This window comes from Ursus maritimus, unplaced genomic scaffold (genome assembly GCF_017311325.1).
Source record: "Ursus maritimus isolate PB19 unplaced genomic scaffold, ASM1731132v1 scaffold_8, whole genome shotgun sequence".
NCBI classification, from domain to species: Eukaryota; Metazoa; Chordata; class Mammalia; order Carnivora; family Ursidae; genus Ursus; species Ursus maritimus.
Window position 1 is genome coordinate 48,660,220 of NW_024426996.1, and position 26,265 is coordinate 48,686,484.

The 26,265-nt window shown below is 36.2% G+C and overlaps 1 protein-coding gene across 2 annotated transcripts; it reads right to left on the minus strand.

Moving 5' to 3' along the window:
• Positions 1 to 529: 529 nt before the first annotated feature.
• Positions 530 to 24,697, minus strand: TMEM33 (transmembrane protein 33). 2 transcript variants are annotated; one of them, XM_008701432.2, is made up of 9 exons: positions 24,481 to 24,697; positions 24,300 to 24,371; positions 21,203 to 21,297; positions 20,539 to 20,726; positions 16,054 to 16,121; positions 14,989 to 15,122; positions 10,148 to 10,231; positions 5,914 to 6,034; positions 530 to 5,050 (listed from the first exon to the last, which is right to left on the minus strand). In XM_008701432.2, the coding sequence occupies exons 2-9, from the start codon at positions 24,342 to 24,344 to the stop codon at positions 5,045 to 5,047; spliced, it is 741 nt and encodes a 246-aa protein (XP_008699654.1). In that variant the 5' UTR covers positions 24,345 to 24,371; positions 24,481 to 24,697; the 3' UTR covers positions 530 to 5,044. The 2 variants fall into 2 exon arrangements, with proteins under 2 accessions (XP_008699654.1, XP_008699652.1); XM_008701430.2 differs by having other exon boundaries at positions 530 to 6,034; positions 24,481 to 24,696.
• Between the last annotated feature and the right edge of the window lie 1,568 nt (positions 24,698 to 26,265).

The following is a 26,265-nucleotide window of genomic DNA, read 5'->3' on the forward strand; positions in this document are numbered from 1 at the left end:
TTGAGAGTTTTGGGTTATTTAAATGAAATGGTCTGTTACTCTTGGAACGCTTGGTCATAATGGTTGCAGAGGTCCAAAGTTGAAGAATTCAACCAAAAAAATACTATAAACTACTTACTTGTACAGCATTTTGTTTAGTATAAGTTGTTAAAATTGCCACAGAAAATATCTGCCAATTCTAAAACCTAGAAGGAAAATATATTCCTCTATGTTACCTGTGTTGATTTAGTACTCTGGCTATATTGTAAATAATCTGAGGGTTATAAATAACTTACCCACTAGGCTATAAATCTCACTAAACAAAAAAGTACAGAAGTAAGCACTCAAACAGCTGAGAGATCCACTATAATTTTTCTTTTTTTTTCCAGTTTCAACTTAGACCACAAAATTACACCATTTCTATTATTTGTGATGGGCTGAGGACAATAGAAGTGTTCAAATTCACCTTACTCTAACAAGAAGGCAATGAAGCACAATGGAAAGCTGAATTCTAACTGTAAATGTTTTTTTGCAACATAACATTTTCAAATCTGCTTAAATCCAGAGAGATTTTTATTACACAATTCAATTTTTACATCAATAAAATCTCAGATATATAACAATACAGATGAAGGAACAAGAATTTAATTTGTATTGAAATAAATATTAGATATACAAAGCACATAGAGTGAAAAAGGGTCACAAGAAATTAAAGTGGAGACATCATTTCGTTCAATCACCAAAGAAAGCCCTTGACACTTTCAATTTCACACCATCAAATTTATCATTCTTGCTGATTTAAGCAGAACACAAACAAATATGGATCCCAGGGCTTACTTTCACAGGTACCAGCATAGATAATTTACTACAGTGATCCAATTTGGAAATCAGGAGGGACCAGTAAATCGCTGCATAAAAGAAAGAGCGAATGAGGTCCTTTTTCCTTAGTGTCAGCAGGCTATGATTATTATGTTTATTAGATTTTCTTGAAAGGACTTCACATTTTCTCAAATATTCAGGAGAAATATATTTCCCCTCTGAGCCCTACATTAGCATTTATGTGTGTTGGTCTTGAATACAGGAGAATGATGAATTTTTCAATTTATTTTATAAATTTATACAGTCTGGATAGTATTGGCCTGAAGAGTATAACTCCCCAACCTGTACAATATTAGATATTAAAAATGGATTCAAGAGAAGTTACTAAGAAATGCTGACATACTATATATACAAATTTTTTAGTTCAATATATCCCATTATATGGAGCACCAGAACTAATGCATTTATAAATCAAGCAGTTTTTTAGGACTCTTTCTAATCTTTGTGACCCTTTTACATTTGTTCCAATATAGACACATCACAAATGTTACCTGTCCAAGACTTTGCCCATTTGGCCTCAACTTACAAGTATATATGTAAGCAAAAATTCATGTCAAAAGCAATTGTTCTGCTTTAAAGTTACAAAAGAAAATCTGGAATTCAACTGTCATGAACCAAGAAAAAAAATTAGTTTAAAAGGAGTGAATATATCAAAAAGTTAGCTTTAAGAATGTTATGAAGGAAAAGGTGAAACGACTCTTGAGACTTTCCTTCTCCTTTAATAGGAATTAATTTTTAGATTTCAGCAAAGGCATCTACCAATTTTTTATCACTTTTCTAAGAAAAAGAATCTGCTTTAGATTTTTAAAAATACTGTACTTTATCTCCTATCACATCACCTCAAATTCAATGCAGATTTCCTATTTGTACTGCACTGGAGCACTCTACAGTTTATCCCTCTCACAGAAAAAACAGGTTCCTTCTAAGAACCCACTTGAATACCACCTTAGAAGATACACATGTCCTAGAATAATTACTACCAGGAATCCTTCCAAACTTATAGCAGTTCCTTTCTTATCCTTAATACGGATGCAGTAACACCTTTCCACTCTGAATATTAGAAGAGGTCTGCTCATTAAAACAAACTCTGGAAAAGACTCCTGGATTTACAAACACATACCTTTGGCACACTACCTACTGAACGACATTATCATACAGCCTCTGCAGAATTCCCCTAATCCTAGAGAAATCCCAATGAGGTGTAAAAGAGAAATCAGTTGTCTCTGCAACTCAAACTGAATTTACAAGTCCAGGTATCATTCTTGATATAATAACCAAAACTCTCAATATGCTTTTATATTACCATGAAAAGTTTGAATTTTAAGAGGTTGAACTGGCTATACCTTGTGCTCCTACAAAATGACCATGAAAAAATTTTAAGTACCATTTTTCTACACATCTGAAAATTAAGAAGAACAATTTTACAAAGGATGTATATTTAGGTGATTTAGGCACTATTTATAAAGAAAAAAACAACAACACAGAGCCCATGGTCGGAATACTGCCACTCCTAATTGTGGCCTGTTTTACCATTTGACTAGAAAGTAAACATTAACAGGGTACTCTTCCAGCTTTTCAACATTTCAATATTTTACTACGATTTCACTATAATTGAATACAGAGTAACGTAGTTTCAATACATTACTATGTACACATTGTAAACGCTTACTAAATTTTTGTTGAATTTTGAGTAATTACATATTAAAAAGGATGAAATCAGATCCTTAGTTTTATAGCTGACTCCACACTTTTGGTGGCATTTAACCTTGCAACAGGGCCTGTGACCTGAGGAAAGAGTGCCACCTACTGATCACATCCGTAACTGTCTGTGGTTACTTTCTCCCTTGAGGTTTTCATTACAGTAGAGTAAGAATCAAAATTGGTCTAAAATTTGGGTGTTAGCTTTGAGGCTAGCTGCTCCTAGGGGGATTTGGGCGGGCATGAGTGGGGGAAGAGTTTCAGAATAACTACATTAATCAAAATAAACTCCTTAGGATTAGATAAGAGTCTTTAACCACAATCCCTCAAAATTAATTTCATTCACTCTGATCTCAAACTTTAAAAAAAAACAAAGTCTCTCGGTTCCACTTATCTTACTACATATACACTCATTTTCCTTTCCACATTGAATAATATTCACGTCCTAAACTTACAAACCTAATCAGAATTTTTGATCTTGACTTTTAGAAAAAGTATCCTGACAGCTTTACAATTCATAGTTATAAAACAGACCTCCTAAGTCTTTCATAACTTCTGGTTCAATATCAGCATGCCTTGATTTTTCCTGTAAGGGAGGTTCCTAAGTACCTAAATTTAATTACTCACTTACTTCCAAGAGCATCGACCTTGGTTAATTCTACTCCAAGAAAATTTAAATACAAATTATTATTTAAGAAATTTCTCTTTGGACTGATATTAAAATAGAGTTTAATTCATGAGGAATCAAGTATACAAAAAGAATACAGAATTCTTGTTATAATAAAAGTGGGTTTTATATTAGGCTTCCACCTGTCCAAGAGGGTTTAATATCTAAAAGTACTAGAAGAACAATAGCATTACACCGCTTCTCAAGAATTAGATATTCTGAGTGTTAACTTTTTTAAACCTGGGAAGTAAAATTAAGTTCAGCTATATACTATAGTTTCTCCTACTTCATTCATTCCATATACTGCTACTGTATTTCCTTAATTTTAATTTGATAGATAGATGTACGTATTAAAACTATAATTCCAAATGCCAAATCAGCCAGTTGTACATATACATATTGTGGAATTCCTAGCTACCATCTCATGCAAACTAAACATCTAGTAATGCTCAAATTGCAAAATTTACTTTTTCATGAGTTGAGGAGTATTTTATTTAAAAATCAAGCCTTCCATTAAAGAACAGTCCAACATCAGCATATCAGAAATATAATCCTGCTATGTGATAAAAAGCCTCAACTTTTAAAGCATAGGGTATTCACATTGTTAAGTTTTAATATTAAAATTATTTTTGTCAGAACCAACGTGAAATTATTTCCTTTAGGGAAATCTATTTGACCAACAGGAATTTCCAAACTAAAGAGGAAAAACTCACACTTCATTAGAAGACAATCAATAAAAACAGCTTACAAGAAGAAAATTAACTAACAGAAAAAATGGTGGAATTTGAGAAAGTTCTACACTTTAATAGTATTGTTCCAAGGTTAATTTCTTAGTTTTGATAAATGCTGTATAGTTATATAACATATTAATATAAGGGGAAACTGAGTAAAAGGTATACAAGAACTCTGTGCTATTTTTGCAACTCTTCTATAAATCTAAAATTATCTCAAGATTTAAAAAACTTGTAGAAAACAAAAAAACTAGTAACTTAAAAATAAATATGACTTCAGCTGCCAAAATTTCTTGATATAATTCAAGACTTAATTTTTAAAGACATCATTAGGAATCAATAATATACTATTTACTTAACATTATAGTCACTTTATTGCTCTAGAAAATGAGTTCTTAACACCATCAGATTACATATATGCTGATAATGAGGCTAGCCACACACCCACCCAGCCCAATCAACTGTATTGCATGAGGCTGCGTTTCTAACTTAGTAGATAAATATTGCAAAAATACAAAAACAGTTGGCTACAATTGAGCTATCAAGTAGATATCACATTTCCAGAGATGGGAAAGTTGAACAAAAAGAAAACTGATGTTACTGACAAGTTACTATCTGAGAAATCCAATTACATGCAGACAGAAGAAAACTGGTTACAAAAACCATTACATTAATGTGTACTAAAATGTTTGCAGTGTTTTAAACATTTCCAATCATGCAACAATAATAAAGATCAGAATGAATATTATAAAGAAGCTGATGGCAGCTCAACAAACAGGATTTAATATATTATACAACTCAAATCACAGCTGCATAATACACCCAAGACTCCCAAATTTACTTATACATTACGAAATTAAAATGCACACTATTCCCCCACAATTCCTCTTCCAGTCCCATTCCCAATCAATTATCTTACCTATAAACATTTCCATTTAACCTTTTAAATCAGATTTGATGGGTAAGTATGTAATCTACAGGATCATCTTCATTATTACTTCAGAACAGACACCAAGCATGGCATATGCTCAATCTTCAGTTACATTCCTTTCAAAAGACATCTGAACTGCTGCCAACTGTCTATGAAAATTCAAGCCTAAGAAACCGAGGAAACTGGCAGTCAAGAATCTAAGCAATTCTATCAACTATAATAATACTAATCATCTATGTGTCCACATTTGTAAAAAGGTTTCCTATTTGAGAAAGGTTACTTAATGGGTCTCTGAAAGGAAAACTGTATAACTACTAAGGCTTTCTGATGTAAAACAGCTGTGACCCCAGATATTTACCCAATTGGCTAACACGCTTACAGTTCAGCCTTTTTAAAAAATATTCAAAGCCACATTAAGTAGTTACGGGAATAAAATTTTGGAAGATCATAGCATAAGATGCAAGAAGCATGCAGAATTCCTCTTATAATGGTATATCCAAAATAAATCCTAACAAAGGAGAAGATCAATTTAATAACAATTTGAAATTAAATACAGTGGTAAATGTTTCTTTTAAAATCATCAACCAAAATTACTGAATGGCAAAAGAATACTGTCTCAAAATATAATGAATTCATGTATGTTAATATTACCATAATGAAATCATGCCAGATATAAAATTAGGGTACCAATTAGGTTGAAAGAAATTTTAGAGCTACTTTTACAAGAGAAATAAATGTACTTCATGATAAAGGCACAGCAGCATTTAAAAAAATTTGATACATTTGTCACGAGATAGAAACTTCCTTAACCATTAACAAGACAGCACAGTAAAATTTTCTTGGGACCTTTTTCAAAGGCTTGATTTAACATGCCAGGAAAACGATAATCTTTCCATTGAGATGCATTTATGTAAATTGGATTGAGGTCAGTTTTACACCTGGAATTAACAACCCATAGCAGAAGTACCAACTGCTAAAAATGCTTATTTCTACTATATATAACTTAGCTGGATGTTACACTACGCAACTGTTGGTGCCAGTCTGCTTATAAAAGCAATACTCTGGAGACAAAGTCTTCTCACAAACAGTGGGCAAGCAGGTTTCATTATTACATGTTCAACAACGATTCTCAGTTCATTAAACAAGGTCCTGCAAGATAAAAGAGTTTCATTCAGACACAAAAGGAAAAAGAATACAAAACAAATGCTGATGAAGGAATTTCCCAGTCACTAAAGATTTTGAAGTAAAAATACTAGAATGCACTGTAGGAAATGCACAAAATAAAATTCTCAAAATCAACATTTGTGTGGGGTTTTTTTTGGGGGGGAGGGGTTCATTTAACAAAAGCATCTAAAATAAATGGTTATCTCCAAGGGCTGAGATAAGGGGTGATTTATATCTTCTTTACAGTAGAGTCACCTCATTTTCACATTTAACTTTGGTAAATTCAACTAGCTCTAAAAAAGACAGCAAGGAAGTGAAAATTATATACTATGGGCAATCCCACCTACTATATTCCTTAAACTATTGCCTTAAACATAATGCCTCTCAGAGCTTTCCTCATCTTTATAAAATAGGACTATGTACTTCATGGAATCAGTCATACGGTAATTTAAGTGAGACAGCATAGAAGGTGCTCAATAAATGCCACTTCCCACTGGGATCATCCCAGCTCTTGTCTACCTCCAGACTAAAGTCCATCTCCTTAACGTTAATGCCCTCCAGAATCTGGTCTTGATCGAATTTTCTGCTTCACCTCCTCCTCTCCCGCTCTCTGCCATGACTCCTATATTCCAGTTATGTTGTACATCTGTGCCGAAAACAGGTTGTCGACTTTAACTGTGCTTGCTGCCTCCGAAGGACTCTTTATTACATCCTGTACACATCACACATACACTGTATAGGCTAGCAGACACAAAATCATGTATGCTGGTTGAACTGTAATTTACAAGAGATTTGGAAAGATCACCCAAAATAATTTTGATTATTCACTTCTGAGTTTTCACTTTATGTGCTGACTCCTCCTGCATAAAGACAATTCCTGTTCTACTTTTCGGTATCCTGTCTTGGGCTTCTTCACCTTAGTCTTCCCCAAACCCTAAACTCCGACCTGCTAAATCTTTCAAATTTATCCCCTTTTTATTTTACACGAATTAGTTCAGGCTCTGGACTACTCTCAGTCTCCAAAGTGGTCCTTTCTTCCTCTTGCTGAGCCTGTAATGCATCTTCTGGAATATTTCTAAATCAGATCTCATCATGTTCTCAACCCCTCCGTATTATGAACTTCAAATGCTCTTCCTGTCTTGAAATAAATTCCAAACCCTTTCACGATCTAGTCCCTGTCTTACCTTCCAGGCACAGATCTTCATTACTTCCCTATATACTTTCCTTAACTCCAGCAACATGCACTTTCAGGCACCCATGTGCCAGAACTCGACTTCAAAAGACTTGGCTTCTATTACCACCTCCTCAGTGAATTCTCAGCTGCCTCCCTCAGTTTTCTGTGCTTTCACGGAACTGTCACCATCACAGACTTACACAGCTTTCTAACTCACTCAGCTCTAAGTCTCTAGAAAGCAAATACTTCAATCCTACATAAACTTGTTATCACCAACACACAATCACTATCTTCTGAATAAATGACTCCAATGAATAAAACTAGACAGCACCTCGAAAATACTCTAGTCAAACCCCTCAGGTTACAGATAAGGCCCAAAGAGGTCGATGGCTTGCCTAAAGTCACAGGGCTAGTTCTTTCATTCCTGGCTCTATCCCTGGCATAACCTAGACCAAGTCGCTGAGTTGCTTTGGAGCAGCGCTTACAACAAATGGTCACTGATGATGAAAATGTTTCTCTGCGCTGTCTAATAGGGTGACCATCAGCCACACATGGCTTCTGAGTGCGTGAAAGTGGTTAATGTGACTCAGGAACTGAGTTTTAAAGTTTATGAATTTTAATTAACTTTTTATTATAATGATCAAATGTGGGGCAAGCACGTCGGTGGCTCAATCACTTAAGCATCTGACTCTCGATCTCATAGTTGTGAGTTCAAGCCCCACGTTAGACTCCACACTGAGCACGGAGCCTACTTTAAAAGAAAAAAAAAGGTCAAATGTGGCTGGTGGTTGCCATGTTAGACAGCACAGCTCTGACCAATCTACACTAGACATCTACAAAGGATTGATACCACTAACTTGAGAATGGATATCATGATAAGTGAAAATGTTACAAACTGGCAAAATCCCTAACAAAAAAGTGTAGCATAAAAAATGTAGTTTTAAAGGCTGTTTATCAATATTTATAAGCTCAAATATTTCCCATTATCTTTCCACTGTTTTGATTTGTTTTGTGTGCTCACAGATCTTTGAAAATGCTTATTAGCATATATTTATATTACCCGGGTCCACTGCTGTCCTTTCCTTTTTTATCCCACTGGACACTTCTAAATTTCTCTGTGTGCTAATCTGATTTAAGGGCATGTGGAAAAAATGGGAGTAGAGATAAAAAGGATATAAAGAAGCAGAGAAAAACAAATCTGCTGGTGAAAAAAAAATGGATATTAAGGCAGGGACCCAGAAGATACTGTCTGAAATGAATACATGAACCAGAAAAAAAAAAAGGGTAAAAACTCACGGAATCAAGTAAAACTAAAGGTTTATTTCTGACTAGGGACTCATTAAGCACCTACATCTGAAGTCAGCTCTGTTTTAGGAAGTACTGTGAGAAAGACATTGTCTAACAGAGCATAAAAGCCCCTCCAAGGACATTCAGAATCACAGAAAAAGGAAAAGAAAGTATGTATTAAAAACATAACAGAATCTAAGCACTTTTAAAACATTACTTCATTTCATCCCCAGGAGGAGATTTTCTCCTCTACCAATGAACAAATTAAAATTTAAATAACTTGCCTAAAGTTACACACCTGGCAAATGATGGACCAACATTCAATTTCAGCTCTTTTTACTTAGCTCGTGAAAATAAAGATCATGCTAAAACTTTACTCACTGGATTTCTGCCTGAATTCTACTATACAATGAATTTATTTTAAATTTGTAAACAAAAACTATGTTAACATTAGTATTCTCAATAACATAACCAAGAAGCTATTAAAAACAGATATCCGGGGCGCCTGGGTGGCACAGTGGTTAAGCAATTGCCTTCGGCTCAGGGCGTGATCCCGGCGTTACGGGATCGAGCCCCACATCAGGCTCTTCCGCTATGAGCCTGCTTCTTCCTCTCCCACTCCCCCTGCTTGTGTTCCCTCTCTCGCTGGCTGTCTCTATCTCTGTTGAATACAGAAATAAAATCTTTAAAAATAAATAAATAAATAAATAAATAAATAAATAAATAAAAACAGCTATCCATTTCAGTTTTACTCTAACTTCCAAGATCCGTATGCATAACTTACTGTATCACGGAAGCCTCCATTCCTGAACATTACAGTAACTCATTAAAATATTTCTGCTTCCTCATTTTTCCACTCCAAACTATTCTGCACAAGGCTATCAAAATATGATCATGTCCAAACCACCATTCTCACACATTTAAGATAAATTCCAAACTTCTTATCCTGAAATTCAAGAAATTTTATGATTTGGCTCCAATATACCTTTTTAATCTTAGCTGCAACCCTGGTATAGTCAAACAGGTCTATTCAATGCCACTTAAACATGGCTTGTTCCTTCTTGCCTCTGAACTTGTGTTCCTACTATCTTCCTACCTAAAATACTTTTACCTATTCTGTCTATTCAAAGGCTTAATCTTTCTTGGACAAATTAAAATCTCTGCTTTGTGAAACTTTCATGGGCTCTTTTTATTTTCTGGCTCAATGATCTCTCCTTCCTGTGGACTACAGTACTGATATGATAAAGCAAACATAAAAATGCATCATATGTTGGTTTGTGAACACTGTATTCTGAACTACTGTTTCCTTATTACGTGACATACGGTTTTGTTTCTTCAATTAGGAAAGTGCCTTGAGTTTGGGACTAATGTCTTAGACATCTTTAAATTCCTTAAACTTGAATACTATTTTATTTGAGTACTATTTTACTGGAGACCAAGGTAAATCTGGTCTCCATTTCTAAAAAGAAATACAACCACCTCCTCACCAACCCTCCTAAGGCCTGGAATTTAGATTTACAAAAATATCACTTGCTTCGCAATTTTAACATAAAAGCTAAACAACTCTTACAAGTTATAAATACTATATTTCACAATACTCTTAACAAATAAAACATTTAAACTAATCACCAGCTTACCGACAATATGGATTTCTTCGAGAGGAGTATCGAAGAGTAAGAAATCTATAGTATATAAAAGGCTGGAGCAAACTTCCTTGACCACTGAAATAAACAAATACAAGGATAAGAAATATACATTATCAATTCATATGTATACTCTCAAAACTTAGAGCAATTTAATTGGAAAATGTGTGTGTCTTCATTCATTAAATGGTCATGGTAGCGGCGCCTGGGTGCTCAGTCGGTTAAGCGTCTGATCCTTGATTTCGGCTCAGTTCATGAGATCAGGATCATGAGATTGAGCCCTGTGTCCAGTTCAGTGCTGGGCATTGAGCCCGCTTAAGATTCTCTATCTCCCTCTCCCTCTGCCCCTCCCCACCCCCTTGGCGCACATGTGTGCACTCTCTCTAAAAATAAATAAAATAAGAAATGGTCATGGTAATACCTATCATGACTAAATCAAAGCTATTCTTTTTTCTTTAAGATTTATTTATTTACTTTAGAGAGAGAGAGTGCGAGTAGGGGAAAGAGCAGAGAGAGAGAAAAGCAGACCCCCGTTGCCTGTGGACCCCCAACACAGGGCTTTGATCTCATGACTCTGAGATCATAAACTGAGCAGAAATCAAGAGTTGGACACTTAACCAACTGAGCCACCCAGGCACCCCCAAATCAAAGTTATCCTTTTAAAAAGGCAATAAAAGAGTGGCCCCTGGCAAGCTCAGTTGGTAGAGCATGTGATTCTTGATCTTGGAGTTGTAAATTCAAGCCCCAAGTTGGACACAGAGCTTACTTAAAAAAAATGAAATAAAAGAATATATATGATTGCTAAGGAGTAAAATGTTATTGCTTAAATTTTTATAAACATATATTCATGTATGTATTACTTTTAAAAAGTGTAAAAGCTATAAAATGAACCAGAAAATGTATACGGGTGCCTGGGTGGCTCAGTTGGTTAAGCTTCTAACTTCAGCTCAGGTCATGATCTCAGGGTCCTGCGAATGGTCAGGGAGTCTGCTTGTCCCTCTCCCTCTGCCCTCCACCCCCATTCATGCTCTCTCTGTCTCTCAAATAAATAAAATCTTCAAAAGAAAAAAAGAAAATGTATAAATGCTTCCATAATTACCACTAATAACTGATCATCAAATTTTGAAACTTTGTAACATAGTAAATGAAAAGCGGTTTATTTTATATAAAACAACAACAACAACAAAAAAAAACCTAGTAAAATCACAAAGGCTCCCTAGTAAACTTACATAGCTTACTCTACTATTTTGCTTGGTTAAAAAGCACAATTATAATACCCAAGAGACACATATTTATGAAATTCTAAGTCAAGAATTCGTTCCTACGAAAGATTATCTGGATTAAGACATTCACTACCAATAACTACAAATTAAATGCATCACTATTTGGGGGCGCCTGGGTGGTTCAGTCATTAAGCATCTGCCTTCAGCTCAGGGCGTGATCCCAGGATCCTGGGACTGAGCCCCACATCAGGCTCCCTGCTCTGCCGGAAGCCTGCTTCTTACTCTCCCACTCCCCCTGCTGGTGTTCTCTCTCTCTGTCAAATAAACAGATAAAATCTTAAAAAATAATAATAAATAAATAAATGCATCACTATTTGGACAGTTAGGTAGCAAGGCTAAGTATATTATCTTTACTTGATAGAGTTAATATGCAACTACCCCAAATCTTGATTATGAAAACCATACAGCAACTTTGAAGAATGCAGAGTATAAAACTATGCATATTTTATAATTGTATTTTAAAACTTTTTAAAGAGCATTAAAGATGGCTAACGTGGTTTTTAAAGTTAATTTTTACCGTTCCTTCTAAATTGTGATTTTACTTTCATAATAAAAATTTGTGATTACAAACTAATCACTAAACTAAATGTTACAACCACTTTCACCAATAACTCCTGTGACAAATCTTTAACTCTTCAAACTGAAAAATACACATACTATAAGGAATATTCGATGAAAAACAAATTTTCCATCATCCAAGTTAGCTCCTTCCTCAGAATTGAAGCTCAGTCTCTAATATATCCCTCCAAAAATTCACATGCACGAGTGTATATAATGACTAACACTGATACAGTGCTCATTTTACAATTCACTGAATCCACTTAAACAATTCTAAGAGGAAAGTGGCAGTATCACTCCCATTTCAAAGATGAAGAAACTGAAGCAGAAAAAAATATCTTTATGCCCTTAAATACACAAAAACACCCCAAAATATAAAAGGGTTCACCCTACACAGTTCTTAACAAATTTTTTATTATATCTTGAAATTTATCCCCATCACAACACATAAATTTACCTCATTCTTTTTATAGCTTCAACCAGTTCATCTTATGCATTACTATTATGTAACAAGCTCTCTACTAATGAATAAAGCTACAAATATCTCATCCTTTTATTTTTTTTTATACTCATGTTCATGTATATATAAGATAAACTCACAGACTTTACCTTCATTTTTAAATACAAAGCTTGGAGCATTACTCAGAAAAATATAATTTAATGAAGCCTTCTAATATTAGACTGTGCCTCTATCATGGAGGGAGCATCTAAGGAATAACGATTTTAAGTTATTTTTAATTTATATAGCTTGCGTATATGTGAGTGACATATTAAAGTATCAGCCTTTCCTACTAGGGACTGAATAAAATCTTATAATCTTATTTTAGTGTTTTAGAATAACAAAGTGATTTCTCTATTTAAACATTTCTGGTAAATTCTCATCTCTTTTACAATAATCTTGAAAATTAAAATCAGTTTAAGGTTTAAGTTTCTTAAACGTGAAAAACCAATGCTCAAAAGGCTAATGATCACATCAACTAGAATCCACGTCCCTAACACCCAATGAGAAGTCTTTCCACTGTGCCACTCCGGACTTTATTTAGATTGTATCATCTAACTTATGATCCTACAACCTGAGCAACATGCAGTGATCCTAGAATTTCCAGAGAAAAACATTACTTAAAAGAATGGAACGAATGCATTTATGAGGAAATCTATGAAACTGTTACTAGCTTATAGACTGCTAAAGAGTCAGACATGCAAAAATCTCACAAATTAAGGCAATGCACATTAAAATGAAATATTTCACAAACAAAAATAAGTTTTAACAAGTTAATGAGATTATGGAAAACAGCTAATACAGACATCTTAGAGGACAATCTGACATGGTCTATTAAATATAAAACCCACTTAGCTTAGACTCAGCAAAATTAGTTCTGGTTTAGAGTAAACACAGGCACAAGAGTATAAGCAGAAAGGTGAGAAGAGGAGCGCCTGGCTGGCTCAGTCAGGGGAGCATGCGACTCTTGATCTCAGGGTCCTGAGTCTGAACTCCACTCTGGGAGGAGAGATTACTTAAAATAAATAAATTAAAAAAAAAAAAAAAAAGGTAAAAAGATGTTTGCTCCATCAATATTTGGAAAAGCAAAACTTTGGAAACAAATGTTTCTCCACCAACAGGGGAACAGGTAGTAAAATGCAGCATATGAATATGACCAAACACTACATGGCCATTAAATGGAACAAACCACAATTCTATCAATATAAATAGGTCATGAAAACATATTGTAGGAGTGGAAAAAAGCAAGATGCAGATAACTGATGCATTATGGTACTTCTGATGCAAAATAAAAAACTAAAAACAAACAAAAAAACCCCCACACCCATAATATGTATTTTCTATGTATCTGTATAAATATTTTTAAAGTACTACATGCACATACATGTAGGAGAGGACAGAATTGCAAAGATTCAGAGTCAAATGATATTAAGCTTTTATCTGCAATATCCTCTTATTGGAAAAACTAAAAAAAGCAATAATCCAAGCAGAAATGTAGTTTTATTTTTTCCTCCTAATCTGAATTATTTATTTATTTTTTCCAATTTAGCTTTGAACCTAGTAATTTCCTCCCCCACCCCAACAAAGAAAATAAACACATTAACAGAGACAGAGAAAAACTTTTGACTTGGTAACCAAAACTTATGCTATTCCCCTTTCCTTCTTTTTTTTGGTAAGTTTTCATTTTAATCACCCAGTGCTCATCACAAGTGCACTCCTTAATTCCCATCGTCTGTTTCACCCATTCTCCCACCCATCTCCCCAGAAATGTAGTTTTAAAACGTAAATGCAAGAATCTTAATGGGGAGGGTCAATACTAACCTGATGCTCTAATTTTTAACAGGATAGCTTTCTTTACTCATGCATTACTTCTATAATGAAGATACAAACAAGGGACGCCTGGGTGGCTCAGTTGGTTAAGCGTCTACCTTCAGCTCAGGTCATGATCCTAGGGTCCTGGGATCAAGCCCCGAGTCAGGCTACCTGCTCAGCGAGGAGCCTGCTTCTCCCTCTCCTCCCAGCTCATGCTCTCCTCCCTTCTAATGCTCTGTATTGCTATCTGTGTCTCTTCTCAAATAAACAAACAAAATCTTAAAAAAAAAAAAAAAGATACAAACAAAACATGGAGGTGATAGTAGGCAGCTATTAATATCAGACCATAATTTTTCTGAAATTTTTATAAAAGAAAAATCATCTAAATAATGGCAGATACACTAAACTAGGCTTCCCAAGATTCCTTCAAAGGCAGCAGTTCTAAAATTAATTTTCAAAATGTTAAATGGTAAATCACAAGGAATGATAAATAAGACAAGTTCCTAGGTTTACCATAACATCTCAGGTTCTCTATGATAAAATGAAAAATGGTTGCTAAGATCAATCCAGCTCTGCACATCAGTATCTACTTTAACGGATTTAAGCAAGATAAAATGAGTTAATACATTTATTATATTCACTTAGTTATCTGCCTCTCAAAACAAATGTATTCTTATTCTTACCTAAAAAGCATAAAAACTGTAGCAGGCATCAAGAAGATTTCATTACAAGCAATGAATTTCAGAATATTCTGTTGATTAGTGCTTAATTTATCCAAGACAGATCTCAGCAGAGGTAAACTATTTGAACCCTTTGCCTAAAACATAAGAAAACAAGTATTAGAAATAATGAAGCATTTTTGATTACTCAATTATTTTCTTTCTTTAGATAAACAGCATATCCAACAGGTAATATAACAAAAGATAATTACTTTGGAAATGGTAATGTAAACGTTTTTAAAATAATATAAAATTTAGTGTATTTTCCTGCTTTGTTGTATTTTGTGTATTTGAAAAATAAAAAGACAGCTTTAGTAAGTCATTTTCATGCTTTATTTTTTTGTAAAAAAAAAAAAAAAAAAAAGACTAGATTATTTCACCCAAAAAAAACGGTGGTTATTTCTATCTAACCGTAACAAAATCAGACTACCTAGTAATACAGTTAAGGTATTTGTGAATCCTTAACTAAATCAATTACAGAGTCCAATTACTGCTGTGACCAAAGAACTGTAAGGATAAAGAAACAGGCCAATGCAAGGCAAACATTTGGATACTTTAATTCACATATCAGTGCATATGCAGCCAATCCTCCTGGCACACTTAAGTGAGGCTTTATGTTCCAACCTAGGAATGAGAAAATATTTTTGGAAAGTAGCAGTTCTGAACACTAATGTAAAAGAAATCCAGTACACTCTACTTACCTGGTATGTTAAAATTAAACGGTGACAGAACAAGAGATCTCTGACAACTTACCAAACCTAAATGATTTTTTTAAAAAACAAAGAGATCTATTTCAAACTTCAGAAATTCTCTGGGAACCGGGGGATATTTTGCAATACAGCTGATAAAATGTATTTTGTGAAACTTAAGTAAAAAATTTCAAACTTAAAACTTTCAAATCACTAATAATTTACAAGTTTGCAGGGATTAAAGAAAACTTTTGTGACAAATACCAAAATGTCTTAGAACTCAAATTCATGCCAACAATCTGCAATTCAGGAGTCAAAACAACAGCATAGCTCTACTTACATCAAGGACCTTTTTCGTGTATGTGGCAGCATGAAGCAAAGAGAATAACAAGACTGGGAAAATACTCACTGGAGAAAACAGTCAAAGAAAATATTTAACATTTATCAAATACTTTGCAAAACAGGCTATGTATTATGCCCAGTACAAATCTGAACCAGCATCTGCTAAAAGGACTTAAGTGATGGCTTTTGTTTTGTTTTACTTTGTAACCAAATGAAGTTGTTTTTTTTTAACCTGTAAACAATTTCATTTTCTAAAGCTTTCAGTTTTTTTAAGAAAATTAACAGTGAAAAAGTTTTTTTCTTTTCTATTAGATAATAAAATATTGTAAACATTCGCTAAATTCAATCGAAATCTAGGACACCTCAAAATATTACCACTTTTAACCCCACAATGGCCATCCTGGCCAGAATAATTTGGCCTTCAAATACAAAGACAGTCTTTGGTCTTGCTTTCCTCATCACAATTGCTTAGGAAAGAGTCTGGGGTAATGGTTTAAAAAGTACTTCCCTGGGGGTGCCCCGGCTGGCTCAGTCAGTAGAGCATGGGACTCCACCTCCGGGGGTACTTGATCTCGAGGTGATAAGGTCAAGCCCCACATTGGGAGTAGAGTTTACATTAAAAAAATAAAAATGTTTAAAAAGTACTTCCCCAATTTTCCTCAACTAAAGATCTTTCATTATCTCTTTTCCTACAAGATCCCCATTGTTTCAAGGTACTGCACCTATCGAGCTTGTACAGCTCATGTGTTCTCAATCTGTACAAATAAAAAGTGAATATATATTTGGGTTTGTGTCATACAGTTAATTGAGAGTCTCATCAGTTTAATTATAGACACGTATTTGAGTTCAACTGTTTGGCTTTAAGTCATAGATAAGTATGCAATTTTCATTCAGCTTTGTGAAAAATGAAAATTGCTCAGAAGACCCTATTTACCCCAATTTCTGCCAGGCTGATAACAACAACAAAACTTGTCAAGTATTTTCATAAAATGATATAGACTGTTATTCCATTATGAAGAGCAAAAATAGATGTCCTAAAAGTATTTGCAGTTTCCGGGGTGCCTGGCTGGCTCAGTCAGTAGAGCATGAGACATGATCTCAAGGTTGGGAGGGCAAGCCTGATGTTGGGTGTAGAGTTTACTTAAAAAAATAATCAAAAAAATGTTTAAACTACCCTCATTTAAAAAAAAAAGTATTTGCAGTTTCTAAGAAGTGAACCATTTTTCTACACTAACTGAAAGCTTTGGTGCGATGGGAAATGGTGGTTATTGTTACACAAGGAGTTCCAAATTCATTACCACTGTAACTCATTAGGGTCCAGAAATGCCTAATTCCAACTGGCAAGCAAGACAGTGACCTATACCCAAGGATTAGAAAAATCCTACCTAATATAATTCTCCAAATTGATATCCTGACCAATTCTTCCCTAACACTCACAAGAATTAAGTAAAATGCCAATTTCCTCAGTAGAGACCATGTATACATAGTTTTGCACTTTTTAATCAATCCTAGATCCCTCTGGAACTGATGAAAGCTACAAGCCTCTCCTCTCCATGGCCACTGTAAAATTCTGCTGCTACTTATATGGTTAAATTTAAACTTTGACACATATGCTAACTTGAAGCCTGATTCAGTAGAAGTAATGCAAGTAATGAAAACAGAACCCTGAATGGACAGTCAAGATATCTGGGTTCCAATCATGGCTCTGATATTAACTTCCATTTCTTAGGCCAAGCTTCATCAAAGCTACAGATTTCTCTCCCATTCCCCCTCCCCCGCTCATTTTCCCCTCCCTCTCAAATATTTTTTTTTAAAGATTTTATTTATTTGACACAGAGAGAGGGAACACAAACAGGGGGAGTGGGAGAGAGAGAAACAGGTTTCCTGCTGAGCAGTGAGCCTTATACGGGGCTAGATCCCAGAACGCGGGGATCATGACCTGAGCCCAAGGCAGATGCTTAACGACTGAGCCACCCAGGCACCCCTCAAATAAATCTTTAAAAAAAAAAAGTGGGGGGGTGCCTGGGTGGCTCAGTGAGTTAGGCATCAACTCTTGATTTCAGCTCAGGTCATGATCTTGGGTTGTGGGATGAAGCCCCAAGTCGGCCTCTGTGCTCAGCCCTGCCTCTGTGCTCAGTGGGCCTCCACGCTCAGCAAGGAGTCGGCTGGAGCTTCTCTCTTCCTCTCCCTGCCCCCCACCTCCTGAGAGCGCACAAACACACGCGCGCGCGCGCTCTCTCTCTCTCTCTCTCTCTCTCGAATATTAAAAAAAAAAAAAAGGCTACAGATTTCTTTTTTTAGTGCTTTTTTTTAAAATGTTTTTTAATTATATTATGTTAGTCACCATACAGTACATCCCTGGTTTTTGATGTAAAGTTCAATGATTCATTAGTTGCATATAACACCCAGTGCACCATGCAATACGTGCCCTCCTTACTACCCATCACCAGCCTGTCCCATTCCCCCACCCCCCTCCCCTCTAAAAAAGCTACAGATTTCTAATGAGTTTTTTACTGCTAACGTTCTATAATTCACAAACCCTTGATAAGAGATTCACAATCTTAGCTTTCAATGTCACTTTCAAACTATTCAGAAAATATAAAGGGTGAAAGTCTAGAAGTTAAACTCTAAGTACCTATCATTGTTCGAGCAAGGACAGCGTCACCTTTTTAAGACCAAAGATCAGAACACAACTTTCTAATATGACTTGGGCTGACCTTTATTTACTAACATAATACCCAACTACTTTAAGAATCAGATCAGTATTTCTTGCCAGTTACTAGTTCAGGCTATTCTATTGCTCACCACTGCCCAACCTCCACCCCTCATGTAAGAATTTAAGGAACACGAAATCCTTCTCTTCAACATTCCCAGAGGGGCTAGCAAACAAACAATTGCATAGAAAAGGCAAAGAGGTTGTCTTAACTGGTCATGAGCCTCGTTTGGCATCAAGGATTCACTCAACAAAACTTAGTGACCACATGCTATGTGGACTGGCTTTGTCTAGTACAGACAAATACTTCAAAACTATACTGAAGTGTTACTCATACATTAATTGTAAATTAAATTACATACACCTTTTAAGTCAGATAGACCTTGTCAGCATTACTATGTACTTGCCAATGTGATGTCAGGCAAGTTATCTGAAACTCTTTGAGCCTCAGTGTCCTTATCAATATATTGCTCGGGGCACCTGGGAGCATCTGCCTTCCACTCAGGTCATTTTCTCAGGGTCCTGGGATCAAGGAGCCCCACGGTGGGCTCCCTGCTCAGTAGGAAGTCTGCGTCTCCCTCTCCCTCTGCCCCTGGTGCACTCTCTAATAAATAAAATCTTAAAATATGATGCACACTATGATTTTTCTCAGTGTTGCAAGGTTAATATATGCCAAGTCTGTATGTACTGACAAAATAGGTTCTCAAAAAATTTCAGTTACCTATTCTAACACTTTTTAAAAATCTATTTAAAATGTGATACTTCAAGAACATAGAAAGTATTATCTACATAGGTAATATATTTAGCCCTAGAGACACATTTTATTGTGTTTTCCATTAGGTATAGTTATGTAGACATATGTATCATTTATGACTATATCAGAATGTATCAGAAACATTTAAGAACTCTTAAGAGCAGACCTAAAGCACAAAATACTTTCTGGAGGGACAGAGGGACGAATAGTGGCGACACAACTATTAAAATGATTGAAAAACTCCAGTCATTCTTTTGCCTCACAACGTACATTAGCACATCAAAAGTCCTCTAGTAAAGAAACCTACTTACAACTGTTTAATCCAGTGCTTCCCAAACATACTAAACCGTAGCACTCCCCCCTAACCCTCCCCAGCCTTTTGAGAAAACCTATTATCACCCAACACATTTTTGAAATGTGTAAACATACAATTCCAAATGAATTATTTCATTCTCATTATCTCCAAAGATTATCCATGTGTCCTTATCTTCTACTCTATCCACAGTAAATATTAAATTTTCATTGTTTTTATTAATTATCCAATTTTCTGCCTAAGTAAGTTATTTCTTGATGAATTTCCATTTGTTTCTAGCTCGCTAGGAGTTGAATGAGCTGAGGATTTCTCTTTTTTTAAAGCAAGACATATGGACAATTTCCCAAAGATGTGAATTAAATGAAAAAAAGTGTAAATACTAAAATAAGTTTTCCACAGTCCTGTGCTTGAAATATGAAGTTTAAAATATCCACTGCTAACAGAGCAGCTTACAAGAGTCAAGAACAAAGATACAAAATTTTAAATTCCCACATCAGCTCTTCAAATTTAGATTTCACATTTTAGAGTCAGAAATTCTTACACTAAATGTATCTTCATTCAAATTAAGTGTCAACAAACCAACCAACCCAGGCTCCATGGAAACCCTCATTGCTGAACCCTTCCTGTTGCAAAAAATAATCAGAAGAGATCTCCTATACACTTGGTGGGTGGCTTCTTTGTCAAAAAGGCACAAAAAGGATACTTGTCACAGGGTAGGAATTGACAAAGATGAGTGAGTACAGCAGGTAGTGGCAGCTGTCTTCTAATAAAGCCTGGGCCAGGAATGCTCTGCTTAACTGGAAATGTGGTAATCTCTGGTGCAGCCTCAGAGCACTGGTAAGAGCATTTGCCAGTAAAGCACGTTGGTAAAAGCTTGCAGCTTCATGCAACCTGCAAATTACCAGAGGAGAGGTTATCATGAGACCTAACAACTACCATGTCTCTTCCTCCTTTGTGGATTGCATCATAATTGCACAACACCTAAATCTCTTACTTGTCAATAGAAAAATGGAACCTATTATACCTTCTTAGAAGCATCACCTCATATATACATCCAAATGAATTTTATAAAGCAGTCACTTTCCTTTTAAGTTAAAAAATCAAAAGTGAAAAAAAATGAACTCCTCTCATCCCCACACATCCATTTTCTTTGATTTTCAAAGTGATGTCAACTTCTAAAAGCAGATGACATAAAATATTCCTCCAGTTGGTACTATTATTGAGTTATTAGCACCTAAAGCATGAGACCTGTATTTTATCTGTCCCAGAACCTCTTGCAGTTTAACAAGTCTTGCACATAAAAGGTAGTCCATAAAAACCAACCAAACAACTGAATATCAAAGGCAGAAAATCTGTGTAATACATACCCAAGAACAGGGAGGACAAACAAAGCAGAACAGTAAACTGTGAACAAGCGAGAAAGCCACATTGCCGTGTCCAGTTTGTTGGTCATCATGAATTGCTAAATTAAAAAAAAAAAAAAAAAACTGTAGTAAACTAAGCCTGCAAATTATCTTTCCAATGATGAATATTACATAGTCTTATTCCTATTCAAAATGTGTTAACAATCCTGTAGCAATTATGTAAGATCATTAAATGAAAACTCCTAAGACAATTGTTTCACCTCTACGCTCAGCAACACCTCCAAACACCTTATAGTTTTGATACAGAAAGCAGCTAAGTACTTAAACAGAAAAATACCAGTTGATATTTTAAAAAATAAAGACTGATTAAAAAAGAAACCTTTGAACAGAAATTTAACTACAATTGTCTGTATTCCTTCAACACTTGTAATACTGGCTTCATCTATTTTAAAAGAACGTTAAATAAGAACTAATTGCTCTCAAGAGAACCATAATGCCTATTCTTAGAAATCTCAAATTCAAATAGGTAGGTTCTAGATCTGAGTAAAAAGGCTTCACACAAAGCCAGTTTGGATTAAATAAACCTTAAAAAGGTTTTTCTCATCCAAAATGTATCTTGTATTCAAATTCTAAAGTGGCTTTTACATTTTTTGATAGAATCTACATTAATAATTTTTACGTCAAAGTCCAATACAATCATACATGGATATATAAACTTCTATAAAGTTTCACAAAATAATATCTTTCCTAAGTGTAATGGATTTTGGTATTTTTGTATTCTATTTAATGTTTAGAAATAATGTTTTCACTAAATGGATTTCAAAGTCAATAATAAATCTTGACGTGGAGTCTAAAACACTACTCTAAGCAATCTAACTTAATTATCTTTTGAAAGATACAAAAACCGGGCGCCTGAGTAGCTCAGTCGGTTAAGCATCTGCCTTCGGCTCAGGTCATGATCCCAGGGTCCTGGGATGGAGTCCCACATTGTGCTCTGTGCTCAGCGGGGAGCCTGCTTCTCCCTCATCCTGCCGCTCTGCCTACTTGTGATCTCTCTGTCAAATAAACAAATAAAAATCTTTAAAAAAAAAAAAAGATATAAAAATCTTCTGAAAAAATGCAAGTACATTTTAAAATCCAAAGATGTTTCACTGCATGTCTTTTTAACAATATGCAGGTCATTTCAGAAATATGCCTGGTTTATTGTATCCAAACCTATTATATTGTGACTCCTCTAAATTTAAATGACCACCCATAGTCAAGTGGAAGAATGATTCTAGCTTAGTACTCAGGCTCTCCACAAATATTGAGACTTTACACCATAGTCTGAAATTTAATTTTAGAACATGTTCTTTCAAATCCATTAGCTTAGGGCCACCTGGCTGGCTCAGTCAGTGAAGCATGCAACTCCTGATCTCCTCGAGGTTGTGTATTTAAGCCCCACTTTGGATATAGATTGCTTAAAAATAAAATCTTTTTGGGGTGCCTGGGTGGCCCAGTGGGTTAAGCCTCCAACGCTTGGTTTCAGCTCAGGTCATGATCTTAAGTTTCTCTCCCTCTCCCTCTCCTCCTCCCCACCGTGTGCATGAACATACGTGCTCTCTCTCCCTAAAATAAATCAATCTTTAAAAAAATAAAATCTTTTAAAAAAATAAAATGAAATCTGGTTGGTTAGGGTGTTTATTTGTAATAAATCACTGATCTATTCATTTTGTACACTTTTATGTATCTACATTTTAGTACACAATAAAAAAGGTTTAAAAAAGTGTACTGGTTTACACTTCCAAGAGTCAACAGCCCAGCCATGTTATAAATAGCTTGGGCAAAAAACATCAATGAAACTTTGGGTGAAAACCTACTGAGGTGAAAAACTATTCACATAGTCTCAAAGCATCATGCCACAGAATACTTTTTAATTACAAAAGAAAAAAGGTATCTTTACAATGAAGAGTCTGCTGGATACCACCTAATAATCAAGCTTATCTCCAATGATGAGCAAATTAACATAAAATGCTTCCTGAAATATATAATGCACTGAAAATGACAGATTATCATTTATGTAATATTCCTGCCAAAATGTTTAACTTCAATCTAGTCATGACAGGAAAAACACAGGCAACTTCAATTTGAGAAGCAAAACAAGTCTGAACTCTTGACAGTCAAAAATGGCACAAGGAAGGCAAAGGGAACTATTCTAGACTAAAAGAGACTAAAGGCCAGTAAAAACAATGCATGCTTTGGATTAAATCCTGGATAAGGAGGAAGCAGCTTTAACAGACAACGGAGGAAATTTGAATATGGATTATAAATCAGGTAATAACATGTATCAATGTTAAATTTTTCAAATTTAACTGCAAAAATTGCAGCAATGACTGCATTGTGGTATTGTAGAACAGTTAAGTATTTAGGAATTAGCCATCATTGTGTATGCAAATAATTCTCAAAGTGTTCAACAAAATAGAGAAAAAAGAAAACTGTCTATAAATGGAAATGTTGTAAAATGTTTAAATGGGGAAAGTGACATGCTCAATTCACAGTGTTTAAAATTAGAGAGCAATAATGCTTTGGGTACAAATAACTAGTAAGCAGATCTGCATGTTAAGAATAAAATATTTACAGAAGCCTAGTATCTCTCTTCGTAAAGGACAAAATGACGAAAAGAAAAAAAAAAAAAAAAGACTACTCTTCCCCCACTGCGTAATTTCCATAGAATGGCATAAAACGGGCAGAGACGTTCTCTGCTAGCACGCGTGTGCGGAATGAGGCCTGTGTCACGACACCACCTCAGCTGGCATCTTCAACCTTGGAACCTAAGACAATTAGAAAAGGGGGGGAGGGGGATAAGAAGGCCCTATTTCCTTGGCGTACAGCTGAGAGCCACCTGCTCCAGCCCGGCCCACAGTGGCTTAAGAAACAGAAAACTTGTAGCTTCCTCTACATCTCTGCTCAACATCTCTGTCTGTACGCTACCCCCACCTCAATCACTAATCCCAGCCCCTTTAAGCACTGAGGTGGAACGTCTCAGAACAGACTTGGCGACACTTTCCGCTCCTTCCTAACTCTAGTAAATCAAGCCAGAAGACCCTGCTCGCTCACTTACCACTGCGCCCGCCCCTTGCGGGCCGTTCGGGGCCGTATCCGCCATGGGAGACCCACACACGCGTCTGGGACGCTGTAATCGGGAGGGGAAGAAAGGGGATGTCAGCACGGGGCCACGATTACGGTAACCGGTTTTCTTGCCCCGTGCCACAAGCCCGCCCCGCCCTACGGGAACTCCGAACCTCAACAGAAAAGTCTCGTCCGCTCCAGAGCAGCGAACTGCCTTGCGAGCTCCCGAAGTGGCCGGGGAATACCTGTACCACACCACCAAAAGTAAAGCCGGGTTTCTAGAAAAGCCGGAGGGAGGCGGAGCTTCGGAGCTAGACCCAAAAGGGCCGATCTAAAGCCGCCGCCGGGTGCTGGTTATTGCCAAACCCGGAAGTGCTCCTTTCACTTCCGTGGGGAAGAGGCAGTGACGAAGAGGGGAAACCGAGAGCGGTGTCTTGATGCATGACGGGAAGTGTAGTTTTTCTTGTTTCAGTTTCACCTGTCCTGCATGCTGATTGGCTGTGTAAGCTAAGAAGAGAGGCTGGCAAAGCAATTTTTCCCTCTTCTCCAGCTCCCAGGTGGTCCTGCCTGTCAACGTCCAAGCCGCAAAACGTCTACTCCTTGAGCCTCAGAAATGTTGTTTTGCTCTTTTCCTCCAGGAGCTCACTAAGCGCTGTGGTTCTACTTACAAAATTAAGTCTTCCAGGCACCTTGGGTGGCTCAGTTGGTGAAGCATCTGCCTTGGGCTAAGGTCACAATCCCAGGGTCCTGACATGGAGCTCCACGTGGGGCTCCCTGCTCAGCAGGCAGCTTGCTTCTCCTTCCGCCTCTACCCCTACCCCTGCTCATGCTCTGGCACCCTCTCTCTCAAATAAATAAATAAATAAATAAATAAAATCTTTTTTTAAAAAAATTAATTCTTCCAACATCACTTAATGAGACTTACTACGCGAAAGGCTCCATGTTTTGCATGGAGGATAAAAAGAATGAATATGACACAGATTGTGGGAAAGACAGACAAATAAACCAGTACCACAGCACAGCACTTGTGAAATATGGGCAGAGGCCAAGTTAATCACAGAGAGCTCAGAGGAGGCTATCTAAATCAGAAAGGGTCTGGAAAGGTTTTTCTGGAAAAGGTAATTCTGGCCCTAAATTTTGAAGGACAAGGCGAAGTTGGCTAAATAGAGGAGGGAATTCCAGGTACAGCAACAGAAAGTTCATGAAGCAACAGGACAGAGTAAAGGAACTAGACTGAGTATGACCAGAAGGAAGGGATGTTTGTGTTGGGAGTAGGGGTGGGACTGGGAGAAGTGGATTGTAAAAGATTTGAGGTAGAGAGGCAGGCATGTTAAGGAGAAGATCTGAACGACCTTGATATCCAGGCAATCATGATATAATTTTAAGCATAAATGTGACATCTTGAGATTTAGAACAATCACTCTGGCAATAGGATGGCGGATGATTAGAGGAACAAGCTAAAACTCATGGGATTAAGTGGTTTGTTTTACATACCTGTGGGAGAAATATCCAACACCCATGGGCAGTCCAAATGCTCGTCAGTTGTAGCTGAAAAGTCAAATGGTGCCCTCTTGAAGCCATGCAAACTTCAGTTTTTCTAAGGTCACTGCCCAAGTTCAGGTCCTCATGATCTAAAGCCTGGATTACCTAAAATGCCACCTCCCCTGCACTTCTCACATACCATTTACTCCATATTTTTATAGCACTTATCATTCTTTAACATTTCTTACGATTATTTGTGTACCTATCAGCAGTGTGCGTGTGTGTGTGTGTGTGTGTGTGTGTGTCTAAGCTTGGGTTGCCATAACAAAATACCATAGGCTGGGGGGCTGAAACAACAGAAATTTATTTCTCACAATTCTGGAGGCTGGAAAGTCCAAAACCAAGGTGCTGGCAGATAGGTTTCATTCTGAGGCCTCTTCTCTTGACTTGTACGTGGCTGCCATTTCAGTGTGTGC